Source organism: Podarcis cretensis (assembly GCF_951804945.1).
Source record: "Podarcis cretensis genome assembly, chromosome: 9".
Classification (NCBI taxonomy): Eukaryota; Metazoa; Chordata; class Lepidosauria; order Squamata; family Lacertidae; genus Podarcis; species Podarcis cretensis.
In genome coordinates, this window is record NC_137178.1 from 3852074 (window position 1) to 3878922 (window position 26849).

A 26849-nucleotide genomic window follows, 5' to 3' on the forward strand; every position below is an offset into this window, starting at 1 on the left:
GTATTTGTTAACTGCGCCATTTCAGCAAATTCTTTTTTTATATATAATTATATTTTATTGATTTTCCATCAAAAAAAGAGAAAAATACATTCACACCACATTACAACTTCTATTAAATTTTCCATTTTTTGACTTCCTTCGGCCTCTCTGCCAATCATCCGAATTATAACTTCTTTAATTACACATTTCCAAATTTTGCTATTGCCTTTATGCCTACCCCCCACTTCTATTTTGCCTTTTTACAATATTTCTTATGTTATTACAGAGCTTCTTTAAATGCCACTAACGTTATTTCTCTATCACTTATACATTCCCAATACTCAACTAACTTTCCCCAGTCCTCGATGAACTTTTGATCTCGTAGATATCTGATCTTCCCAGTCAGTTTATCAAGTTCTGCATAGTCCATCAGCTTCATTCTCCACTCCTCCAACGTTGGCATTTGTTCTTGTTTCCATTTCTGGGCCAGTAATATTCTTGCCGCTGTTACTGCATATTGGAAAAGTTTATGATCCTTTCTATTTATTTCGTTACCGACGATTCCTAAGAGAAAGGCCTCTGGTTTCTTAACAAATGTATATTTCAACATTTTTTTCAGTTCTTTATATATCAACTCCCAGAAGCTTTTCACTTTCTTACATTCCCACCACATATGATAAAATGTACCATCTTTTTCTTTACATTTCCAACACTTCTTACATGTTTTATACATTTTTGCAAGTTTTACTGGTGTAATATACCATCTATATATCATTTTCATAACATTTTCCTTTAATGCAGTACATGCAGTAAATTTAATACTTTCATTCCATAGTTTTATCCAGTCATTGAATTGTATATTATAACCAATATCTCTGGCCCACTGTATCATAACTGATTTAACATCTTCATCCTTTGTATGCCATTCCAACAGTATCTTACACATTTTGGATAGAATTTTATATTCATTATTTATTATTTCTATTTGAAATTTAGAATCTTTCTCTGCATATCCATATTCTTTAAAATCTTTTTTAAACATTTCATTTCATAGATTCATAGAATCATAGAGTTGGAAGAGACCACAAGGGCCATCGAGTCCAACCCCCTGCCAAGCAGGAAACACCATCAGAGCACTCCTGACATATGGTTGTCAAGCCTCTGCTTAAAGACCTCCAAAGAAGGAGACTCCACCACACTCCTTGGCAGCAAATTCCACTGTCGAACAGCTCTTACTGTCAGGAAGTTCTTCCTAATGTTTAGGTGGAATCTTTTTTCTTGTAGTTTGGAACCATTGCTCCGTGTCCGCTTCTCTGGAGCAGCAGAAAATAACCTTTCTCCCTCCTCTATGTGACATCCTTTTATATATTTGAACATGGCTATCATATCACCCCTTAACCTCCTCTTCTCCAGGCTAAACATGCCCAGCTCCCTTAGCCGTTCCTCATAAGGCATCGTTTCCAGGCCTTTGACCATTTTGGTTGCCCTCCTCTGGACACGTTCCCGTTTGTCAGTGTCCTTCTTGAACTGTGGTGCCCAGAACTGGACACAGTACTCCAGGTGAGGTCTGACCAGAGCAGAATACAGTGGCACTATTACTTCCCTTGATCTAGATGCAATACTCCTATTGATGCAGCCCAGAATTGCATTGGCTTTTTTAGCTGCCGCGTCACACTGTTGGCTCATGTCAAGTTTGTGGTCAACCAAGACTCCTAGATCCTTTTCACATGTACTGCTCTCAAGCCAGGTGTCACCCATCTTGTATTTGTGCCTCTCATTTTTTTTGCCCAAGTGCAATACTTTACATTTTTCCCTATTAAAATTCATCTTGTTTGTTTTGGCCCAGTTCTCTAATCTGTCAAGGTCGTTTTGAAGTGTGATCCTGTCCTCTGGGGTGTTAGCCACCCCTCCCAGTTTGGTGTCATCTGCAAATTTGATCAGGATGCCCTTGAGTCCATCATCCAAGTCGTTGATAAAGATGTTGAATAAGACCGGGCCCAAGACAGAACCCTGTGGCACCCCACTAGTCACTCTTCTCCAGAATGAAGAGGAACCATTGATGAGCACCCTTTATTTGAAAGTAGTGCAACCAATCATATACCGACTCTTTCACTTCTTCGTAGGATTTCATTTTCCATTTCCCCCCTTCTTTAACAATCAAATTTCCATATGTAATCCAATTCTTTCTCATATTAATTTTTTTAACACTCATCACCTCTAAAGGAGACAACCAGTGTGGAGTTTTTACTTCAAGTAGGTTTTTATCCCAGCAAATTCTTGTAGCTTGTAATGCTAGTCCGTTATTGTCGGGGCTTCTTGTTCCTTCCACCCTTTTGCCACCAAAGTCCGAGCTGCAGCCGTTGCATATAAGAATACCTCCCTAAAGGCCTTCAGGATGTCCCTGCCAACAATGCTTAACAATGCTTTTTTAAAAAAAAAGTTATTCCAAACTTTTTTTTTCAATTCCTCATAAATTAAGCCCCAGAACACAGCTCTCTCCGCTCCTGTGGTTTCCAGAAACTGGTGTTCAGAAGTATTGTTGCTCCAAATGTGGAAGCAATAGCAGAGCCAACCTGACTAGAAGCCATCGATAGCCCTCTCTTTCAAGGCCATTCATCTTGGTGGCAATCGCTTTCTCCAGTGGCAGTGAGTTCCGTAGTTGAATGCTACACTGCATGAAGAAGTCCTTCCTTTTGGGAGTATCCAAAATCCAGATTCTGTGAAGTCCAGTGTTAGAAGAGAGGGAGAAAAACCTCTATATTTCCCCTCCACGTCATGCATAATTTTATATGTCCCTCAAAAACTTCACTCTTGTGGCTTGTCCCCACAACACCTACTCACTATGTTGTTGTTGTTTAGTCGTTTAGTCGTGTCTGACGCTTCGTGACCCCATGGACCAAAGCACGCTAGGCACTCCTGTCTTCCACTGCCTCCCGCAATTTGGTCAAACTCATGCTGGTAGCTTTGAGAACGTTGTCCAACCATCTCGTCCTCTGTCTTCCCCTTCTCCTAGTGCCCTCCATCTTTCCCAACATCAGGCTCTTTTCCAGGGAGTCTTCTCTTCTCATGAGGTGGCCAAAGTCTTGGAGCCTCAGCTTCATGATCTGTCCTTCCAGTGAGCACTCAGGGCTGATTTCCTCAAGAATGGATAGGTTTGATCTTCTTGCAGTCCATGGGACTCTCAAGAGTCTCCTCCAGCAACATAGTTGAAAAGCATCAATTCTTTGGCGATCAGCCTTCTTTATGGTCCAGCTCTCACTTCCATTCATCATTAGTGGGAAAACCATAGCTTTAACTATACGGACCTTTGTTGGCAAGGTGATGTCTCTGCTTTTTAAGATGCTGTCTAGGTTTATGGGCTCTACTAAAGCAAACAGTCTAATTGATCAACGTCTAAAAGATATCGCATCAGAACAACCTGGCCACTATAAGGAAATTCTGCCCTTGGTATGTTCATTTTCCACCTCTCCATTTTGATTCTCTGGCCCCATATCTGCCCAAACATGATCCCAAAATACAGATGTGCTTTTACACTTGCAAGACTGGATGTTTTGCCATCTGCGGTACTTGAGGGTCGTTTCCAAAAGATCCCGCCTGAGAAACGTCTTTGCCCCTGTAGAGATGGTAGCACCGAAACAGCGGCACACGTCCTCCTGTCTTGTACTCTCTACAAAGACCTGAGGAATGAGATCTTCACCCGACTAGTACTAACCATCCTAGGGCGCTCAACCACTGCCACAATGTCCTTTCTTCTATCAGATCAAAATGAGCAGATAACAGCAAAGGTGGCTAGGTTCACAGCAGGGGCAATCAGAATAAGGGCCACTAACTGACGGCCGATTCAGGAATTTAAATTGTGCTCTTATATCAGACTTCCTTTTCTGCGTATACTGTAATGTTTTACTGTTGCTATGGCCATTGGCTAATGTGAATAAAGTTTTATCTATCTATCCCCCACGCCATGCATAATTTTATATGTCTGTCTCTCATGCCCCTCTTTGCTCACCTGAGTTGATCTGTCCCCTTGGCCACTTTGGCTGACCTTTTCTGAGCAACACCCCGGACGCTGCTCAGGGTCTCTGCTCTTTCCTGATCACCCCCCTTTTTCCCTTACAGCCGCTGCTGCGATAAGAAAAGCTGTGGGAACCGCAACGAGACACCGTCTGACCCCGTCATCATCGACAGGTAAGAAGCTGCAGAACGCCCCAGGATTTTTGCAATAGAACTGCAGTATTGCATTGCTGTTTGTTCCAATTTAGCCTTAAAGAGCACTTTTTCCCGGGGAAAGAAAAAACCCCAACAAAGCAATTGGGCATGGACCAGGAACGTGCAAACCTATGCCTAGAAAGTACAGAGCAAAAGTTATGTGGATGAGCTCTGCATTACAGAAAACTGCTTGATTACAGATCTGCTGGAATGCATAAGGCTCAGAGCTGATTCAATTGCCCCATTCAGATTTTGGGCAGTGGGATGGGAGAACTGCAACATGGAGCCTCTGAACCTTCTTCTGGGTAAAAGAGAGCAGGGCTGTGCCTCAACTGCAGAGCCGCTGCTGTGCATGCAGAAAGCCCTGGGTTTGAATTCCAGCCTTTTCCAGCTCACTTGGAAAACCACTATTCTGACATGGTGCATAAGGAAGCTTCAGTTATTGTCACAGGGCCTTTAGAAGGCGTTCTTGGTCCCCTCTTTGGGATTCTCATGTTTTTAACAGGCGTTGGCCAGAGGTTTCCATTCACGCCTCTGTTAACCTTGAGGACTAGGCCCTTGGTTTGTTTGTGCTTTTTGTGAGACGCGAAAGCTGGGTGACGCTTCTTGTTTTCAAGAGGTTGCCTTCTGCAGCAGGTCCTTGCTCAGTGCGGCCAGAGAGGCATGGGATATGCACAGCCACACATACTGCCCCCCCCACCCATGTGCTAACAGGCAGCCTGCCCCATGCTCTAGGTTTGCCAAACTTGTGTGCACTCCTTCGTCTGTGAGTCCAGGCACTGCCACCATCAGCTTATTCCCAACTCTCTGTGCTGAAATGGTAAACTCATATTAGAGGATCTCAAACTGTGTCCTGTGTACTTCATTTAGGTGCTCTCCCAAACAGTTTGGGGTATCTGCCTTTTCCCTTTGATTGGTTTCTGTCTTTCCTAACAGCGATCACGGAACTTTGCTCACAAGGATAGGCACATCCATCACCTTAGAAAGACACAGCTGCAGTTATCAAAATGAGAGTTTAATGTTTGTGTGAAGGGGGTGAGTTCAGTAGGTGTTTTGCCAAGATGCCCAGGAATCTTCAAGTGACCCACAAAGCTGTGATTATTATTTATTATTATTATTATTATTATTATTATTATTATTATATCACTTTTACCACAGACCAGTGCTCAAGGCAGCTTACAAAGATTAAAACAGCAGAGGAGAACTACAAAAAGCTAAAAACGTGTAATAGTTAAGAAGAAATTCAACTCTGATAGAATTAAAACGATATAAAAAGCCCATATTATTAAAATAAGAACAGCATAGCTCTATTGAAAACATTTAATTTTTTTTTTTTTAAAAATCACCAGTCAGTTCCCAAAGGCCAGCTGGAATAAAAATAAAAATAAAAATAAAATATTTATACACCACCCATCTGGCTGGGTTTCCCCAGCCACTATGGGCTGCTCCCAACAGGTTGTTGTTGTTGTTAATAATAATAATAATAATAATAAAGTGATAAAACATCGAACATTGAAAACTTCCCTAAACAGGGTTGCCTTCAGATGTCTTCTAAAAGTCCAATAGTTGTTTATTTCCTTGACATCTGATGGGAGGGCGTTCCACAGGGTGGGTGCTACTACCGAGAAGGCCCTCCGCCTGGTTCCCTGTAACTTGGCTTCTCGCAGTGAGGGAACTGCCAGAAGACCCTCGGAGCTGGACCTCAGTGTCCGGGCTGAATGATGGAGGTGGAGACGCTCCTTCAGGAATACTGGGCAGAGGCCGTTTAGGGCTTTCAAGGTCAGCACCAACACTTTGAATTGTTGGAGTAAAACGGACTCCACCTGCCAGCACAGCAAGGATGGATCCAGTCTGGCTTCTTTAGAAGAGAGAAGAAGAGAAGAGTTTGGATTTTATATCCCGCTTTATCACTACCCTAAGGAGTCTCAAAGCGGCTCACATTCTCCTTTCCCTTCCTCCCCCACAACAAACACTCTGTGAGGTGAGTGGGGCTGGGAGACTTCAGAGAAGTGTGACTAGCCCAAGGTCACCCAGCAGCTGCATGTGGAGGAGCGGGGAATCGAACCCGGTTCACCAGATTACGAGTCCACCGCTCTTAACCACTACACCACACTGGCTCTTTAGGGAGGGGGTTCCCTAGAGTATCCCTAGGGGTATCATCTACACCAAGCTGGATCCTAGAATCCTAGGACTGCAGAGTTGGAAGGTGTCATGAGGGGTCATCTAGTCCAACCCCCTGCAGTGTGTGAACATGGTGCACCTGAAGAAGCAAGGAACCCTGGGGGACAAGGTAGTACTGCAGGGGTAAGCAACTGGGTACCCTCCAGAAGACAGCCCTATATGTTTGACATCTTATATGTGCTGGAAGCCACCCAGAGTGGCTGGGGAAACCCAGCCAGATGGGCGGGGTGTAAAATATTAAATTGTAGTTGTTGTTGGTCTCCCAACTCGCACCAGCCCCTTCTAATCATGGCCAGGATGATAGGAGATGCTGCAAACTGCCCTTTTGTGCTACAAGCCGCCCTGAGATCTTTGGATGAAGGGTGGTACACAAATGTTAAAATAAAAATGCAATAAATAAACATCTGGAGCACATTATGTTGGCCACGCCTGCTTTACTGTGCATGCATAGAGAAGCAGGGAACTGTGGCGCAAGAGACACTACTGTGCATGCATTGTGTTGCTGGGTGAGCCATGGTTAGCGTTGTTCCCAGTCCCCCTGGCCACATCAAGAGGGGCTTGGGCCCCTGGGTCGCATCAATCCTAGAATTGTTGGGTCGGAGGGGACCCCAAGGGTCATCTAGTCCAACCCCCTGCAGTGCAGGAATCTCAGCTCAAGTATCCACGACAAATGGCCATCCAAGCTCTGCTTAAAAACCTCCGAGGAAGGAGAGCCCATCACCTTCCGAGGGAGACCATTCCACTGCCAAACAACTCTTCCCATCCACAACCTCCTGAGGTGTAGCGTTCCCAAAGCAAGGAAGGGTTAGAATACACACGAGCCTTGACCAGCAAGACTCTGGGAGGAGTGCCAATAATAATAATTCCTGTCCACCCTCCAGCCCAGGTTGTTTTATTCACAAAATAACTTTTTACACAGTGTTCCGTAAGAACCAATCAGATTTCCTCTGAGCATTTCAAAAAACCCCGCGTGGGGACAAAGTTGAAGTTGAAACTACAAAGAAACTATTTCCTACTTGAGCGTGCATATGTAGTTCAGAGTAAATAAAATAGGAATAAAAGGAAGAATTCATTCAGCAAAACCCCGGAGGTCATAAGTAGGAATAAACAGGAGAAGAAGGATGGGTAGTATTTACCATCTCTTTGTGATCTCTCTTCCTGGCCCTTAAGATCTACCTAAAGATTAACTACATCAAAGTTACATACTATCTTTATGGCTCAGGATGCCTGGTGAGGCAACTGGCCTGTGTTTTTAGAATGCTTATACATGCCTGTCAGGTGTAGAGAAAGCAAAATGGCAGAGATGGAGAGGCTTGTGGGATCTGATCAGAAATTATTGCCAATGAATCAAACCCAGCCAACGCCATGCTTTCATCGCGGACACAATGGCTTGATGCATATTTTATAATTCCTCCTAGTAATCCCATCTGATCACTACACTCTGGATATTTGCACCCCCACACTGGATATTTGCACCCCCATTCCAGTTTGAGGGGCAAAATTTAGAGGAGGCCCATTTGCCTGACAGCTGCCCTCAAATATATATTCAATGCTATCCCCCTTCTGCCCAAGAGTTGAGGCTATCCCCATTGTAGACTAACCTTCTGAGCTGCTAGAGAATACCTGGGAAATTTGGGGCTCATTTCCAGCTGGGCCTGAACCTTCACAACAAACCACCCTTCTGACTTGTGGAGAAAATGTTTGTCTGTCTTGCCCTCTCTTCATTGGAAAGAAGATTTTGTGTGTGTCTGTGTGTGTGTGTGTGTGTGTGTGTGTGTGTAAGGAAGTCACTTTCTCCATCAATTGCACAATGGGCCAATGGGAAAAAACGTTCCTCCCATTTTGTTGCATCCTGGTGGCGGTCAGGGTGCCTCGATAATGCACTGACATTTCCCCAGCTTTTGTCCACCCGCGATAGCATCGGTGCTGCGGCGAGAGGAGCCCGGTGCCTTGGGATGGCTGCCTGTCACTCAAGCCACCCGGGAGACAGCCGGCAGGCGACAGAGAAGAATGGGGATTGACAAGGCAGCGGGGAGATTAGGAGGGGAAGAATCAAAGCTATTACGGTCTGTCTGGCCGGCAGCCATTGTGTGCTCCGATCTTTCAGCTTCTCCTTCAGCCAGATCGCACGCAGACACAAGCACACACACTCACACAAGCTACCGTCTCTGCACTCTGGACAGGACAAAAAGAAAAAACCCAACTCCAGGAAGTAAAGTTTGGGTAGATCAGGTCACACAACTGGGTAGGCATCTGATCAGGAGGTCTTGTAGACCAGAGGTGGACATGGCCTGGGGAAAGTGGATGGAGGAAGATTTTCCTTCATTTTTTGTAACGTTGGAGGTCATGGGCATCTAATCAGGCAGAAGCTTGGGAGATTCGGGACAGAAAAGAGAAGACCTTCTTCACACAGGGAAGAGCTAAACTATGGAACTCAGGAAGCACTGATGACCAACAACTGAGATGGTTTTTAAAGACAATTCATGGAGGAGATGGCTGTCAAAGGCTACTAGCCTGGATGGGTCTCCTCTGCTTCCACAGTTGAAGGCAGAAATGTTTCTAAATTCCGGTTTCTGGAAACCACAGGAAGGGAGAGTACTGCTTTTTGCGTTCACAACCTGCTTGCTGGTTTCGCACTGACATCTGGTTGGCCACTGTGAGAACAGGATGCTGGGTTAGATGGGCCATTGGCCTGATCCAGCAGTCTCGTCTTAAAAGGTAAAGGGACCCCTCACCAATAGGTCCAGTCGTGGACGACTCTTGGGTTGCGGCGTTCATCTGGCTTTATTGGCCAAGGGAGCCAGCGTACAGCTTCCGGGTCATGCGGCCAGCACGACTAAGCCGCTTCTGGCGAACCAGAGTAGCACACGGAAACGCTGTTTACCTTCCCGCCGGAGCGGTACCTGTTTATCTACTTGCACTTTGACGTGCTTTCGAACTGCTAGGTTGGCAGGAGCAGGGACCGAGCAACGGGAGCTCACCCTGTTGCGGGGATTCGAACCGCCGACCTTCTGATCGGCAAGTCCTAGGCTCTGTGGTTTAACCCACAGCCCCACCTGCATCCCTTAGGCTCATCTTAGGCAGTGCTATTTTTCTAGAAAAAGAGGTGCCGGAGCTCACCATGAACCTTGTTCTCTTAGAAGGGCCATTAGAAGTGCTGGAGCTGAGCTCCGGCTAGAAAAAAAGCCCTTGTTATGTTCTTAAATCATGTCATCCGGCCTCCTCTCTCTCGCTGTCTGTCTCTCTGACTCCCATTCATGCCTCCATCCTTCCCAGCAGTTTCTCTTAACCTTGCATTCCTTTGGTTCCAGGGGAAGATGGGGGCTCTCCTTGGCCCCCCACCTTTCCCCTCTCATCCTTCCCTCCCTCTTTTTCCCTCTCTCTCTCTCCCCGTTTTCCCCTTCCTCTCCTTCCTGAGACGCCCAGCCCCTCTGGTTTAGAGAGCCCGATAAGTGCCCTATCAACATGTTAATCAAATTACTTAGGAGCTAAAATTGACGCTTTTCATTAATTATACAAGATTATTCTAATTGCAAATTCAAATTTATGCGCTCGGAACAGAAGGTGTTCGGCAGCGTTGCTGGGAATTTGCATATTAAATGGGGAGAGTTGTGCATTATGGATGCTAATGTATGCACATTGTCTTTATTTTTAACTCCGCGGGCCTCTGTGCGCCGTTGCCGCTAAAAGAGGTGAAGGAGTCCGACGACGTCTGTTTATTTTTATTATTTCTCTTCTCTTGTCTCTCAGCTGAAGTCAGTGGCACCAGAGGGGAGGGCAGTGGGCATGGCAGAAGCAGGGAGGGGGGCTCTGCTGGCTCCCTGTCAATCTTGCCATCGGGGGAGGGGGTACCCCCCTATCTCTCCAAATATATCTATCCATCTCCTCCACCTTTCTGCATTTCTTCCTTCCCTTGATTACCACCTGCAAGCAAAGCAGGAACTCCAGCCTACCTGAGTCTTAAGTCTGCACCTCTCCTTTCCCCCCAGATTTCATTCCTGCGATTAACCTCCAAAGTTTGGTTCTTCTGAACAAATAATATTGAAAAACAGGGACCGTGCGTTTCCGTTAGGCTCAGTGCAGAGCTTTTTTATTTAACCTTAAAAAGAGAGAGAGGCTGTCCCTGATAGATCACCTGGGTGAACTTGCTGCAGATGCTGCAATCCATGCAGGATTTCAAGCACTGCCACCAGCTCCTCCGTACTTGAGAAGCAACTAGTCCTCATGGAGGCGGTGGTGCCTCTGAACCTATGTCAAGTAGAAGCGTGTGCAGGAATAACGGGTGGCCAAGAGGGGTTAGGCCAGGGTCCCATCAAGAGCAAGAACTTGGCACATGAGGGCACATGCCTGGAGCACACACTCTGAACAGATGCGCAAAGTGTAAAATGAAGCTGCTGACTTTTCCCCGGGGAAAATATAGTCTCTGCTCGAAAAATTCTGACAGTGGGCCCACAGACAAAACACACACACACACACACACACACACACAACTGGACTGCGGTGTTGTTGTTGTGTACGGTTTGTTTATTTGCTGCCTTCGGACCAAAAGAATAACACACGGTGACAAACTTCAGATGCCAGCAATGCAACTTGTAAAAATATGCAAGGCGAAAAGATCTTAACATTTGGAAAAATGTTTCAGACCAAATGCATTCGTGTCCCTGCCAAAAATGCAAAGGGCAGTCCCTGCAAAAAGGACTATTATTATTATTATTATTATTATTATTATTATTATTTACTTATATCCTGCCCTTTTGACTGGGTTGCCCTAGCCACTCTGGAAAGCATGCAAGAGTAAATGTTTGGGAAACAACTCCTGATTATCTGGGAGGAAAGCAGGTAGAAAAATTCACCCCTTGAAGGATCCAGCAGTCTTTGTGCTGCAGACAGTTTCTGGTTGGTTGGTACACTATTTTGCAGGAGGTGGGAAGCATAACTGGGATATCAAAGATTTAGCTGGAGGTCCAAGGCCGGGAAACCCCAGCACAGCTCAGCCTCCTCATTCCCCAGCCTGGTCCAGATGTCTAAAGACTACAGATGCCCTCAGCCTCAGCAAGCACAACTGATGAAGAATGAGGGCAGGATTCAGAGGCTTGTAGGAAAGGAGTTACTACAAGGGATGGAGCCGGAGGAGAGGAATAGGGAAGGACACACAGGGTCATCTGCTTTGAAAGCCAGAAGTTCAATCCCTGTCATCTCCTGGTAGCGCTGAGGACGTCCACAGTGTGAACCCTTGGAAAGCTAATGCCAATTTGTGTAGAAGTTAGCAGTCCCTGTTTTCCACTGACAGTCCCAGATTTACAGAAGCCATCCGGGTTTCTGGTCTGATCCTGCTTTTCCTTAGGATATCCCTATTTTCATTGGAGAAATGTTGGAGGGTATGGAGTTGTGCAAACGCCCCAAGCCAAGTAGATAAGTAACTATACAACCTTTAGAAGACATCTGAAGGCAGCCCTGTATAGGGAAGATTCTTAAAAAATGTTGAATGTTTTATTCTGTTTTTATATGTGTTGGAAGCAGCCCAGAGTGGCTGGGGCAAGCCGGTCAGATGGGCTGTGTAGAATAATAATAATACAGTGGTACCTCGGGTTAAACCACAGAGACTAGGACTTGCCCATCAGAAGGTCGGCGGTTCGAATCCCTGCGACGGGGTGAGTTCCCGTTGTTCGGTCCCTGCTCCTGCCAACCTAGCAGTTCGAAAGCACGTCAAAGTGCAAGTAGATCAATAGGTACCACTCCGGTGGGAATGTAAACAGCGTTTCCGTGTGCTGCTCTGGTTGGCCAGAAGCAGCTTAGTCATGCTGGCCATATGACCCGGAAGCTGTACACCGGCTCCCTTCGTCAATAAAGCGAGATGAGCGCCGCAACCCCAGAGTCGGCCATGACTGGACCTAATGGTCAGGGGTCCCTTTACCTTTACCTCGGGTTAAGTGCTTAATTCGTTCCGGAGGTCCGTTCTTAACCTGAAACTGTTCTTAACCTGAAGCACCGCTAATGGGGCCTCCCGCTGCCGCCGCACGATTTCTGTTCTTATCCTGAAGCAAAGTTCTTAACCCAAGGTACTATTTCTGGGTTAGCGGAGTCTGTAATCTGAAGCGTCTATAACCCGAGGTACCACTGTAATAGTAATAGTAATAGTAATAGTAATAGTAATAGTAATAGTAATAGTAAGAAGAAGAAGAAGAAGAAGAAGAAGAAGAATGTCCCTATTTTCACTGGAGAAATGTTGAAGGGTATGTTACTGAGCTAGTTGGACAACCAGTGGCTCAATATAAGGCAGATTCCTCTGCTCCTAAAAGGTAAAGTAAAGGGACCCCTGACCATTAGGTCCAGTCGTGGCCGACTCTGGGGTTGTGGCGCTCATCTCACTTTTTTAGAAACCCCAAAACCCTACTATTGCATCCATTGCCCTTAAATTGCCAGCCTAGGTTGTTCTGCAAAGCAACGACTGGGCAGAGCTGGGCAGAGTGTTTGTGTGTCATAGCTGTCAACTTTTCCCTTTTTTAAAGGGAAATTCCCTTATTCCGAATAGGATTCCTCGCAAGAAAAGGGAAAAGTTGACAGCTATAGACTGTGTGTCTGTGTGTGTGTGTGTGTGTGTGTGTGTGTGTGTGTGTGTGTTTAGAGCTGGCTTTTCCTCTCTTCCCAGCCTTCCCGGTCCTCTCCAGAGCAGGCACGGCTGCCGCCCCTTAATTATTGATGCTAGGATGACAATTATAGGACCCTACACAAGCATCCTAAATATTTCATCAGCCCGGAATGCGGTTGGAGAAGGAATCGTATTCTCTGGCTTCCATCCATCTTTTCAGGATTTTTTTTTCAGGTCCTCCTTCTCCCCTCAGCCCACTTCTCTCTTCCTTCTCCTCTTCCCCGGTCCTTTTCAAAAGATTGCAGAACCGTAAATTGTAGAGTTGGAAGGGGTTCCAGGGGTCATCTAGTCCATCCCCCGCAATGCAGGAATCGCAGCTGGCCACCCAACCTCAGGACCTCCAGCCAAGGAGAGTTCACCACCTTCTGAGGTAGCCCATTCCACTGTCAAACAGTTCTCAGCATCGGAAAGTTTATTTGGGATCTCCTTCTTTGTCGATTGAATCCACTGGTTCAGATCCTCTTCTCTGGCACAGCAGAAAACCAGCTTGCTCCATCTTCCATGTGACAATCCTTTGAATATGTGAAGATGGCTGTCTTCTTCTTCTTCTTCTTCTTCTTCTTATTCTTCTTCTTCTTCTTCTTCTTCTTCTTCTTACTATTATTATTATTTATACCCCGTCCTCCCTGGCCAGAACCAGGCTCAGGGCGGCTAACACTAATAAAATCACAGTAAAAACATAATAGGGAGGAAAGGGGGGGAGGAAAAGGGGGGGGGGAACCAATTTAAAATACAGGTTAAAATGCAATTTAAAATGCAGCCTCATTTTAAAGTAGCTGATAAATCAAGACCATAAGGGGAGGGAAACATAAGGGTCAGACTGAGTCCAAACCAAAGGCCAGGCGGAACAGCTCTGTCTTTCAGGCCCTGCGGAAAGATGTCAAGTCTCGCAGGGCCCTAGTCTCTTGTGACAGAGTGTTCCACCACGTCGGGGCCAGTGCTGAAAAGGCCCTAGCTGAGACCAATCTAACCTCCTTGAGGCCCGGGACCACCAAAGTGTTGTTATTTGTGGACCTTACGGTCCTCCGCGGGGCACACAAGGGAGGTGGTCCCATAGGTACGTGGGTCCTAGGCTGCATAGGGCTTTGAAGGTCAAAACCAGCACCTTAAACCTGACCCTGTACTCCACCGGGAGCCACCTCCGAGTCCCTTCTTATCCAGGCTAAACATACCCAGTTCCCTCAACCACTCCTCATAAGGCTTGGTTTCGGGACCCTGGATCATCCCTCGGCCGTCGTCTTTGGCACACCTTCCTCAGGATCCTGGGAATCCTGGCAAACAATCAAGGGATCTTTGCCACATCTCGCGATCCATGGCGTGTCTGGCAAGCCGTTGCTGCGGATGTACCCAGTTCACTTTCCAGGGCTCCCTGTGACCTTGGCAAAGGATCTTTGGACATGCCTCATGGAATCACTTCTCCTGGCGTTGCCGACGGAAGCCCAAAACCAGTCAGCTTCTGCCACTTCCAAGCCGAGCCCAGTAAGGTCACAATCACACTGTATGTTTAAAACCTGTGGCTTCTTCCAAAGAACCCTGGGAGCTGCGGTTTGCCCCTCAGGCCATTAGCATTCCCAGCACCCGTTTTTAATGTTTTTATTAACAATTTCAACATAACAAATTATCAAAACATATCATATTTGTTATTTTCCCCCTTCAAACCCTCCCCTCAGCTCCTCTCTCTGATTTCTCAGCACATATTATTCCCTGCATGCTATAAAATTATGCATATCCTTACATTATCTATCTACCATGTTGCCAACTAATAAATTGGTGTATGTTTATTCAAAACCTGCCAAGGAGTCCAATTCATTTTCTTGTCTTTTTAGATAAATTAGTAAAAAGCTCCCCTTCTTCCTTAAAGTCACAGTTGTCCTTGTCCCGCAATTTGTATGCCAATTTAGCCAGCTCTGCGTAGCTCATCAATTTTTCTTTCATTGGGATTTCCTCATTCTTCCATCCTTGTGAGCATTCCCAGCACCCTTAACCAACCACTGCTCCCAGGACTCTTTGGGGGTAAGCCATGTGCTTTAAATGCACTGTGAGGGTGTGGCTGGTGTCAGACTTTAGCCACTGACGGCTCCCAGGATGCACAGAAGATGCCAGTTCTGTGCGCTGCCCTGAGGGCCTGGCGCTCTCCGCAGTTTCTCATGCCCAGCTTCTCATGCCCATTAAAGGTGGGCACCCAGGCTCCTGGTCTGCTTTGGGAACTCACAGTGAGCTCATGGAATCACAGAATTGTAGAATTAGACATCCGACCTCTGCTTTAAAAACTCCCTTGCCTTGAACAGCTGCCCAGCAAAGCGCGCAATTCTCAGGCTGCTACGAAAGGCGCAGAAAGCAGAACATTATAACATGCACCCCAGTGGCAATTTGGGGGTGACTCCAGGTATCTCTGCATCTCCTGGAAGGGAGCTGGGCATGTGAAGCCGTGGCTCGGATCTGCATCCAGCACAGGCCTCCCTCACCCCACACACCCTGCCATCTGCGCCGCCCCCCCCCAGGGCTCAGATATCTCCAGGGTTTGTATTCCCTGATTGATCGTTCTCTGAAGCAATAAAGCCCATTAGCTGCCTCGGAGGCAGCCGGGGATCAGTTTCCAATCAATACCCTCTTAAGCAGAGAAGGGTGCATTTCAGGGCTGCCTTAAAGGGCCAGCGCGGCCACCAGGCGCAAGGGAGGGAGGGAGGCAACGGGTGCTTGATCCATTTAGGCAAGGATTGGGGGTGGGTGAACGAGGGTGTTGGGAAAGGTGTTTTGACAGGCGCCGGCCACAGTCCAGACTGGTTTGACCAGAGAAGGTGCTTGGATACTGTTGCTTAATAATAATAATAATAATAATAATAATAATAATAATAAATAATTATTATTATTTATTTATACCCTGCCCATCTGGCTGCCCCCCCCCAGCCACTCAGGGTGGCTTCCACCAAAATATTAAAAGACCGTAATACATCAAACATTAAAAGCTTCCCTAAAGAGGGCTGCCTTCAGATGGCTTCTAAAAGTCTGGTAGTTGTTGTTCTCTTTGACATCTGGTGGGAGGGTGTTCTACAGGGTAGGTGCCACTACCGAGAAGGCCCTCTGCCTGGTTCCCTGTAACTTGGCTTCTTGCAGTGAGGGAACCGCCAGAAGGCCCTCAGCGCTGTACCTCAGTGTCCGGGCAGAACGATGGGGGTGGAGACGCTCCTTCAGGTATACTGGACCAAGGCCGTTTAGGGATTTAAAGGTCAGCACCAGCACTTTGAATTGTGGTTTGAATTATTGGAAAAAACAACTTTCTTGAACTTCTCTGCAACCAAGTTGCCCAGAGCACCTGAGCCAAACCATCAGGCGAGGAACCAGGGCTTGGAATCTGGTGACCACCATGAAGCCTCATCCGTCAGGGCAAATTGGGCAGTGCCCTGCCAACCTCAGCCTCCTCCCACCTACTGCCTGCCTTACTTACAGCCAGTTAAGCGGTTGGCTCTGCCCACCAGCTCTTTCTACAGTCTTGCCCTTGTAGAACTCAGCCGGGTTGGCTCTGCCCAACATTGGCTCTGGCGCCCCCTGCTGTTGGGCTCCTTGCTTTCTGCCCTACCAGCCCCAAGGTGCCCAGCGGACACAATCTCTGACTTGACCACCGAAGAGAGCCAGAGCAATGGCTTCTCTCTGGGTAAGTGCAATGTCCTCTTTTCTCCTCTTCCTTCTAGATTTTTCCTCAAGTTCTTCCTCAAATGCAACCAGAACTGCCTGAAGAATGCAGGGAACCCCCGGGACATGCGCCGTTTCCAGGTGAGACACTCCCCATTTTCCCTTTCACCTGCTACTTCTGTTCCTTCCTGACAAAAACCGCAGCAGGAGCGATCCAGTCCTCTCCAAAGAGCCACTGAGAAAGATGGTACAGTGTGATGGGGCCAGAGACACACCTTGGTCAGGAGGGAGTTCCACACACAAGGAGCCACCACTGAAAAGGCCCTTCCCCAGCGAGAGGGCCCTCAGGAGTCCCATTCGCACCCGCTGAGCTCTTCAGTCATGGGCTGGTTGTAATGGGAGAAGGTTTTCTTGCAGATGACTGGGTCCCCATGCCTTAGGACTCAGGAAACAATTTGCAACCAGGGTCACAGTGTTAAGGTGGGGACTGGTGTGCCTGTGGCCTGCTGGCTTCCGCCATTGCCTAGAGCAGATTTTGAATCATGGAAGGGACCCCTCAAGGGTTATCCAGTCCAACCCGCTGCAGTGCAGGAATTTCAACTGAAATTTGAGCTTTAAAACTTCAGCAATGCCCTGTGCGGTGCCAAAATTCGGAGCCCCCTCACCTCTTGCCTTCCGTTGTTTGTAAGTCAGTCAGTCAGTCAGTTTTATTGCACATAGCCAAAGGCTGCCGCAATGTACACAGAATCATCCAACGATTAAAGGAAAATATACTGGATTGATACAAAAAACTTAAAACATTTATATTATCAAGACATTACCTACCCTAAACAGAGCTATAAAAGTAACTTAATATACAAGTTACGACATGAAACAATAAAATTTATAAGCTGAAATTATCACATGGCCACTAATATATTAAAAAATAATGTTGATTAATACAATGTGCAATTATATTCGGAGTTTGGTTATAAAGACAGAATATAGCTTGATGTAGATAGGGTCAAATAAATTTATCTCCTTTACAGTTGGTGGCTACCTTAGCCATATAATTTGCTCTAATTTTCCTAGCGGCAGTTGCAAAGAGTGCTACACACCAGGTCACATACTTATCTGTGTCTGCGAGGAGATATAAAATCATGACAGAGGGGTTCTGGCCAGGGGACCTTGTCATTATAGGTGCTAAAAACCTTTCTCTTGCTTCATTATATAAGGGGCAGCGCAAGATATAATGCATAAGGTCCTCTACTTCAGGACATCCCCTAATGCAAAGACGTTCGTTTCTTGGTATGCCTCTGTGTCTCCCATCTCTATAAGCAGAGTTTATTGTATTTAATCGTTGTTTGTCATTGTTGCAATTCCCTCTGCGGTGCCCTCTGGGCTCAGCACCCAGTGCGAGCGAGTCGGTCTCGCTTGCCTAAATCCACCTCTGCTACTAAGCGTGGTTCGCACTCGCCTCTCGCTCGCAGCGGCGGCGTCTGCTGCTCCTTCTCCTTCCCTCATCAAGGTGGGTGTGCTTTCGCTCCCAGGCACCCGCGCTATGCAAATTGGAATGGCTGCTAATCATGTAAAAATGTCACAATTACCATATCGTTAGGAGAGGAACCTGATGATGAAGCCCCCCAGCCAGCCAGCCAGAGCCGGTTGAGGCCCAGGGAGCCCCTTCTTGCCCCCACAGACAGCGTGGCCCCTCTGGGTCCTGCTGAGATCTATGGCGTGGGCTGGGCTCCCCTTTCCGTGCATGAGCCTGGCATTATTCACAGACCCAAAGTGCACTGGCGGGTATTGCATCATGCCATATACAGCAAGCAAGCTAACACACAACGAATAGTAGGAAGAAGAAATATATACCCAGGCATCTATATTTCCCAAGCTGGTGTGGATCTTGAATGTTGAGCATCTTACGTCCGAAGCATAGGAAGTAAAAACCCCGCCAGATGACTTTAAAATGTCCTAGATTCTCCATTCCCCTGCAGAAACACAAATTATTTGCGATTCCATGCATACCCCTGCAATAACCAGACACCAATGGACATTTTAGAATTTCTTTAAAGAAACTCCTAAGAGAAATAATAATAATAATAATAATAATAATAATAATAATAATAATAATAATAATAATAATAAGTTTATCATTTATACCCCGTCCATCTGGTTGCATTGCCCAAGCCACTCTGGGCAGCTTCCAACATATATAAAAACGTAATAAAACATTAAAAAACAGTTTCCCTGTACAGGGCTGCCTTCAGATGTCTTCTAAAAGTCAGATAGTTGTTTATCTCCTTGACATCTGATGGGAGGGTGTTCCACAGGGCGGGCGCCACTACCAAGATGGCCCTCTGCCTGGTTCTCTAGCTTCTTGCAGTGAGGGAACTGCCAGAAGGCCCTCGGCACTGGATCTCAGTGTCCAGGCTGAACGATGGGGGTGGAGACACTCCTTCGGGTATACTGGACCGAGGCCATTTAGGGCTTTCAAGGTCAACACCAACACTTTGAATTGTGCTTGGAAACATACTGGGAGCCAATGTAGGTCTTTCAAGACCGGTGTTATATGGTCTCGGTGGCCGCCCCCAGTCACCAGTCTAGCTGCCGCATTCTGGATTAGTTGTAGTTTCCGGGTCACCTTCAAAGGTAGCCCCATGTAGAGCGCATTGCAGTAGTCCAAGCGAGAGATAACCAGAGCATGCACCACTCTGGTGAGACAGTCTGCGGGCAGATAGGGTCTCATCCTGCGTACCAGATGGAGCTGGGAGACAGCTGCCCTGGACACAGAGTTGACCTGCGCCTCCATGGACAGCTGTGAGTCCAAAATGACCCCAGCCTGCGCACCTGCCAGTGTGCAAATTGGCAGCTGGCCTTCCACCTTATTTCTTTGTGCAGAGAATGTGCAGCCAAGCAGCTGAAAGGCATCAAGGGGCAACTCTGGCTGTGACAAATTACATCAGAGATGGTCAGTGGGGCAGGACAGGGGCAGACGTCACCCTATAGCCCTGGACGGTGCCCTCTCTCTGATGGAATGACCCCGATGGTTGTCTAGCCTGTTTTTCTACCTTCTGAGGACCAGGAAATTGCTGTTTTGCTGGGAGTCTAGATGTCTCCTCCTCCTTGGCAAACCCCTAATCTCTCTTCCCCTTTAGGTTGTGGTGTCGACGACAGTCAATGTGGACGGCCATGTCCTGGCGGTGTCTGATAACATGTTTGTGCACAACAACTCCAAGCACGGGAGGCGAGCAAGAAGGCTGGACCCCTCTGAAGGTCTGTGTTGTAGCAGCGCAGTGGCAAATTCAGGCGTCAGATCTTATCGTAGCTAGACCTTATCACAGATTCTAGGTTTACGAAAGAATCTCGCAGTTGTACATCGATGCATTGCAGCGATCACTGCTCATCTCCATATATTATTTTCTGTGGCGCCTTGTACGCCTCCTTCCGGCAAGCTGGTGCCTAACATATTACTCTGCTTTTCATTGGACCCCATCGGTGAGGCCGAGAGGGGGGTCTTGTCGTCTGCGCAGCCCAGGTCCCCCATGCATGCTGCCCAGACGTGCGCAGTACCCTTTGGTACTGCTAATGCAGTGGTTTGACTTCAACCCTGGAGGCACACTCCATTCACTCTCGAGACAGACGGATGACGACAGCAACTATTTTATTTTAAAATTTTGTTGGAAGCCGCCCAGAGTGGCTGGGAAAACCCAGCCAGATGGGTGGTATAAATATATTATTATTATTATTATTATTATTATTATTATTATTATTATTGTCATACCTCAGGTTGAAGTTGCTTCAGGTTAAGGATTTTTGGGTTGCGCTCCGTGGCGACCTGGAAGTAATGGAGCATGTTACTTCCGGGTTTCGCCGCTCGCGCATGCGCAGTCAAAACGACGTCACGTGCCTGTGCGGAAGTGGCGAATTGTGACCCACGCATCCATAGACTCAGGTTGTGTTCGCTTCAGGATGCGAACGGGGCTCCGGAACGGATCTCGTTCACATCCAGAGGTACCACTGTAGTATTGTTGTTGTTGTTATATTTTCTGTGCACTAATGTGGGCAAATGATTTGGGGTTGGACTACATGACCCTTGGCATGCCTTCCAACTCTACGATTCTATGAAGAGGGACAACCTTTCTCTTGGGGCTTTCGCAGCCTATGGTTCTCTATAATCCTCATTGGCTCGGAAGCCTGGAATCAGAGAACTGTAGAGTTGGAAGGGACCCCCGAAGGCCATCTAGTCCAACCCCCTTCATTGCCTGTTTTTCCTTCCCTCCAACATGCACTGCCATCCCCTTTGCCCTCCTCTGCGCCCCACATCACTGCCCACTTTCCCTTCTTATGGTGATCTGCACCTCTCTTCTTCCGCTCGCCCCACTTGCTGACTCTCTGCCTTGTCTCTCCCCCCTCCCTGCCTGAAGCTGCCACCCCCTGCATCAAAGCCATCAGCCCCAGCGAAGGCTGGACGACGGGCGGCGCCACCGTCATCGTCATCGGGGACAACTTTTTTGACGGGCTGCAGGTGGTCTTTGGCACCATGCTGGTGTGGAGCGAGGTGAGTCTCCAGGGGCACGCTGAGGACTTTATTATTATTATTATTTGTTGAATCATTTTTTCTATACAAACATCCACCGCAAAAGACACATACAACAAAAACCATAATAACAATAATCACACAATTTGACAATTCAGATTTGAATGCACTGATATACCTACGACTACACCTTTTTAAACAATATTTCCCCACCTCTCCTTCCCCTACTTCCCACAACTGTCCGCCTTATCGCTTAAATATTCGATCCAGATTTCTTCATATTTATCCATTCTTATTTTGCGTCGACATGCAATTCGTTCGTATGTAGCTAATCTGTCCATAATCCATGTGCTCAATGGAATCTTTTTGCAGCTCTTCCAATTCATCAAAACAAGTTTTTTTTTTGCTTCTAATATAGCACGGTACATCCATTATTATTTTTTTGACCCCTTGAAATATCCCACGTTTCCGGAATATAATTTAGAATTAAATTCAGTTCCCCTAAATAACGATTTCTTTTTATGTGCACACTGAGGACTTGAAACTTGGTTTGCCAATCGTCCCCCCCTAAAAAACCGGAGATTTGCGAGCAGCCTCACCAAATGGCAGCTCCCAGGGTGCTTTGCAGGGAGCCATGACAGTTCAAGCTAGCAGCAAAACAATGGAGGTTGCAGCATAGAGAGGCCTCTGCGTCTGGTTGCACAGCTGTGGTTGGCAACTTAACTGATGAAAAGGAAGGGTGTTCTGGTCTGGTGCCGGATCCCACAGGGGAAAGAAGCATGCTGATTTATCCAGAGCCAGACCACTGTGTGGCCCACCAGGTCCAGTATTGTCTTTTCGGACTGGCAGCTATAGTTCTCCAGGGTTGCAGCAGGGATCTCTGGGGACATGAACCCAAGGCAGATGCTCTTCTGCTAAGCTACAGGCCTGCCGCCTTGTGGATAGCTCTTAAAGGGCCAGCCTTCTGGCCTGGAGATAGAATCATGGAATTATTGGAAGGGACCCAATGATCATCTAGTCCAACCCCCTGCAATGGTCATCTCGTCCACCTCCTTTCCATAGTCTCCTGCCCTCCCTGACCTGCTGGATAGGCAAGGTCCGATTGGGGACATTGGGTTCCTCAGGGAAAGGTGCGCATGAGGGTCCCGACTCTGGCCTGGCAGTGCTCTGGGAGCTGTTTCTGGGGTCTCCGGTCCATGGAATTCAGGTTCAGTGGCCTCTGGCTCTCCAGCGGCAGCCCCAGAGCTCCGTAAAAGTTCAGGAAGGGGCCACCAGAATGAGGGTGGTGAATACAGCACAAGATATTATGGGCTGTCCCGTGAATCCGCTGGGTGAAATAGCGGAAGAACATTGCCTCAGGAGAGTGAGGGAAATTCTCAGGGATGATTCACACCCTGGCCAGCACTTTCTTGATCTCCTGCCCTCAGGCAGAAGATATAGGTAAAGGTAAAGGGACCCCTGACCGTTAGGTCCAGTGGTGGCCGACTCTGGGGTTGCGGCACTCATCTCACTTTACTGGCTGAGGGAGCCGGCGTACAGCTTCCGGGTCATGTGGCCAGCATGACTAAGCTGCTTCTGGCCAACCAGAGCAGTGCACGGAAACACCATTTACCTTCCCACCAGAGCGGTACCTATTTACCTACTTACACTTACAAAATTGGAGGGTGGCCTGTGCCTCAGTTACGCTGTTCAAGATGTCTTTTGGCAGACTTGACCCACCTGGTGCCTGGACTGCAGCTCCCATTAACCTGGAGCTGATGGGAATTGTAGTTCAAAACACCTTGCAGGGGCAGCAGGTTAGGAAGGCTATTTCTTGTGTATGAGAAGCAAGTCAGAAGAACGCCAGAAGAGACTCCTGGATCGGGCAAGACCCTCCAAGTGTCCCCATTTTCCAGTCCCAGTTTTACAGGAACCATCCTGGTTTCTGATTTGATTCCAGAATGTCCCACCTTTCCCTAGGATGTCCCTATTTTCCACTGGAGAAATGTTGGAGGATATGGAGTTATGCAACTCACACACCATCTGAAGGCAGCCCTGTATAGGGAGGTTTTTTAATGTTTAATGTTTTATTATGTTTTGATATATCTTGGACAGTGCCCAGAGTGGCTGGGGCAAGCCAGTCACATGGGCTGGGTATAAATAGTAAAATAATATTACAGTGGTTCCTCAGGTTAAGAACTTAATTTGTTCTGGAGGTCTGTTCTTAATCTGAAACTGTTCTTAACCTGAAGCACCACTTTAGCTAATGGGGCTTCCTGCTGCCACCGCGCGATTTCTGTTCTTATCCTGAGAAAAGTTCTTAACCCGAGGTACTATTTCTGGGTTAATGGAGTCTGTAACCTAAAGCATATGTAACCTGGAGTGTATGTAACCCGAGATACCACTGAATTAAGGAACAGGTAAAGGTAAAGGGACCCCTGACCATTAGGTCCAGTTGTGGCCGACTCTGGGGTTTCAGTGCTCATCTCGCTTTACTGGCCAAGGAAGCCGGCGTACAGCTTCCGGGTCATGTGGCCAACATGACTAAGCCGCTTCTGGTGAACCAGAGCAGCGCACGGAAACGCCGTTTACCTTCCCGCCGGAGTGGTACCTATTTACCTACTTACACTTTGATGTGCTTTCAAACTGCTAACTGGGCAGGAGCTGGGACTGAGCAACAGGAGCTCACCCCGTCGCGGGGATTCGAACCGCCGACCTTCTGATTGGCAAGTCCTAGGCTCTGTGGTTTAACCCACAGCTCCACCCGCATCCCACCCATGATTAGTCGCACCAACAGGGTAAATAACAGCTTCTATCCGTGGGCTGTTAGGCTGCTGAATGAAAAGATAACAAGAGGGCAACTAGTTACAGATAGGTAGCCGTGTTGGTCTGCCATAGTCAAAACAAAATAAAAAAATTCACACGAAAGCTCATACCAAGAACTAACTTAGTTGGTCTTTAAGGTGCTACTGGAAGGAATTTTTTTATTTTGTTTTGAACAGGGCAACTGACTTTCGGGTTTGGTGGGTGTGCGTCAGTAAATGAGAGGAATTAAGACTAAGAGAGCTGAGTGGGGTTCTTGTGTACAAGTGACAATAAAGTATTACAATTTCAATGATCTGTGAGAACAGGATGCTGGTCTCAATTTGCCATTGGCTCTTGTTCTGCATTTAAATGTCTGCCCACCTCTCTTAACAGCTCATCACGCCGCACGCAATCCGTGTGCAGACTCCGCCAAGGCACATTCCTGGAGTGGTGGAAGTGACCCTCTCCTACAAATCGAAGCAGTTCTGCAAAGGAGCGCCAGGGCGCTTTGTTTACACTGGTGAGAGTTGGAGTGGTCTTCTTTTGTGGGGAGGCGGTGCAAGGAGGGTCAGGTATTGACTTTTCTGCCCAGACAGCTCACGGTCCAATGTGGCCTTTGGAACTCCTGGCTTTGCTGTGAAATGATGGCACTCATCCGATCTCCTTGGGTTTGCTGCCAGTGGTCAGTGCATCTTCGGGAGAGATCAAAGAAAGTCCGTCTTTGCATGGTTGCACTATGGAACTCTCTGCCACAGGAGGCAGTGATGACAGATCTGGGTGGTTTTAAAAGAGGATTAGACAAATTCATGGAGGAGGAGGGGGCAGGGGTTGACTACTAGCCGCTATGGCTGTGTGCTACCTCCACAGTCGGAGGCAGCGATGGTTCTGAATACCAGTTGCTGGAAACCGCAGGAAGGTCGAGTGGCTCTTGTGTTCAAATTCTGCTTGTGGGTTTCCCAGAAGAGGCACCTCGCTGGCCGCTGTGAGAGCAGGATGCAGACAGCAAATTGTCCTAATCCAGTTTGCTTCTTAGCAAACAGATTGAGGTTGAATCCTGACAAGGCAGAAGTACTGTTTTGGGGGGACAGGGGGCGGGCAGCTGTGGAGGACTCCCTGGTATTAAATGGGGTAACTGTGACCCTGAAGGACCAGGTGCGCAGCCTGGGAGTCATTCTAGACTCACAGCTGTCCATCGAGGCACAGGTCAAATCTGTATCCAGGGCAGCTGTTTACCAGCTCCATCTGGTACGCAGGCTGAGACCCTCCCTGCCCGCAGACAGTCTCACCAGAGTGGTGCATGCTCTGGTTATCTCCTGCTTGGACTACTGCAATACGCTCTATGTGGGGCTACCTTTGAAACTGCAATTAATCCAGAATGTGGCAGCTAGACGGTGACTGGGAGCGGCCGCTGAAACCATATCACACTGGTCTTGAAAGACATACATTCGCTCCCAGTACGTTTCCGAGCACAATTCAAAGTGTTGGTGCTGACCTTGAAAGCCCTAAACGGCCTCAGTCCAGTATATCTGAAGGAGCATCTTCACCCCCATCTTTTTGCCCTCACACTGAGGTCCAGCGCTAAGGGCCTTCAGGCAGTTCCCTCTCTGTGAGAAGCCAAGTTACAGGGAACTAGGCAGAGGGCCTTCTTGGTGGTGGCGCCCGCCCTGTGGAAAGCCCTCCCACCAGATGTCAAAGAGAACAACAACTACCAGACTTTTAGACGACATCTGAAGGCAGCCCTGTTTAGGGAAGCTTTTAATGTTTAATAGGTTATTGTATTTTAATATTCTGTTGGAAGCCGCCCTGAGTGGCTGGGGAAACCCAGCCAGATGGGCAGGGTATAAATAATAAATTATTATTATTATTATTATTATTATTATTATTATTATTTAATTATACTGGTCCCCCAATGGCGGGGCCAAGTGTATGAATCACCCCCCCCACCTCTGGGACGATGGGGGCACATGCTCTGGCCTTGCCCTTCACGCATCTGAGCCAACGTGAGGAATTCAGAACGGTGGAGCTGTCAAGACCCCATCTCGGCCCATCGTCCCCTGTCCCCAAAAGCGCAACCCTGTGACCGCATCTCTCTCTGTGTGTGCCATCCCACCCACGTACCCCCCTCGTTGCATGGGTAATCCCGTGTGCTCTGGCCTGTGAAAGGCCTTCCAGGGGTGGGGGCGGGGGGGGGGAGCAGGGAGAAAATCAATACCAATTACTCCTGCACGAACGCTGCCCAGAACTGGAATTGCAGCATATGTTTACGCTAAATCAGGCAATCTATCTTCATCTTGGTTCAGTAATGAAGCGCGCCAATCTCGGAGGGGGGAGGTTTAAAGTGGGAGGGGAGGGAGGGGGAGTATGTGCCTTCTGGGTGATAGACAAGTTATTGGAGGGGGGTGGAATCCCTGATTCTCTGTGCGTTGGAGATTGGGGGGGCGAAAGAGGAGGAGAGCGGAAAGGGGGGAGAATAGATCATTTATGATTATTCATATCAATGTTGTTATTTGTTCAATTTCTTTCCCTTTCTTTCTCTGAGGATCACAGGGCTGTTTGCAATATAAAAACACATATATACATGCCAGAGATACAAATACAAGCTCCACCACCACAGAGAGAGAGAGAGATTAAAAGGCCATAGATTGTTTAATTAGTCAAAGGCCAGGGAAAAGAGGGGTGTTTTTGCCTGTCTCCTGAAGGTGAGGACCAGTGATGGCTATTTCTGTGCCGTAAAGGTAAAGGTAAAGGTACCCCTGCCCATACGGGCCAGTTGTGTCCGACTCTAGGGTTGTGTGCCCATCCCACTTAAGAGGCCGGGGGCCAGCGCTGTCCGGAGACACTTCCGGGTCACATGGCCAGCGTGACGAAGCTGCTCTGGCGAGCCAGCACCAGCGCAGCACA

General features: G+C 47.6%; 1 protein-coding gene across 3 annotated transcripts in view; it reads left to right on the forward strand.

The window, feature by feature from the left end:
• The window catches only part of LOC307224211 (transcription factor COE1-like), a 103535-nt gene that overhangs the window by 50131 nt on the left and 26555 nt on the right, over nucleotides 1-26849 (forward strand). For all 3 annotated transcript variants that reach the window (XM_079990842.1, XM_079990840.1, XM_079990841.1), the window contains exons 7-11: nucleotides 4096-4164; nucleotides 16705-16786; nucleotides 19783-19900; nucleotides 21052-21185; nucleotides 24342-24468. In XM_079990842.1, coding sequence (XP_079846968.1) covers nucleotides 4096-4164; nucleotides 16705-16786; nucleotides 19783-19900; nucleotides 21052-21185; nucleotides 24342-24468 — 530 coding nt within the window. The remainder of the gene's footprint in view (nucleotides 1-4095; nucleotides 4165-16704; nucleotides 16787-19782; nucleotides 19901-21051; nucleotides 21186-24341; nucleotides 24469-26849) is intronic.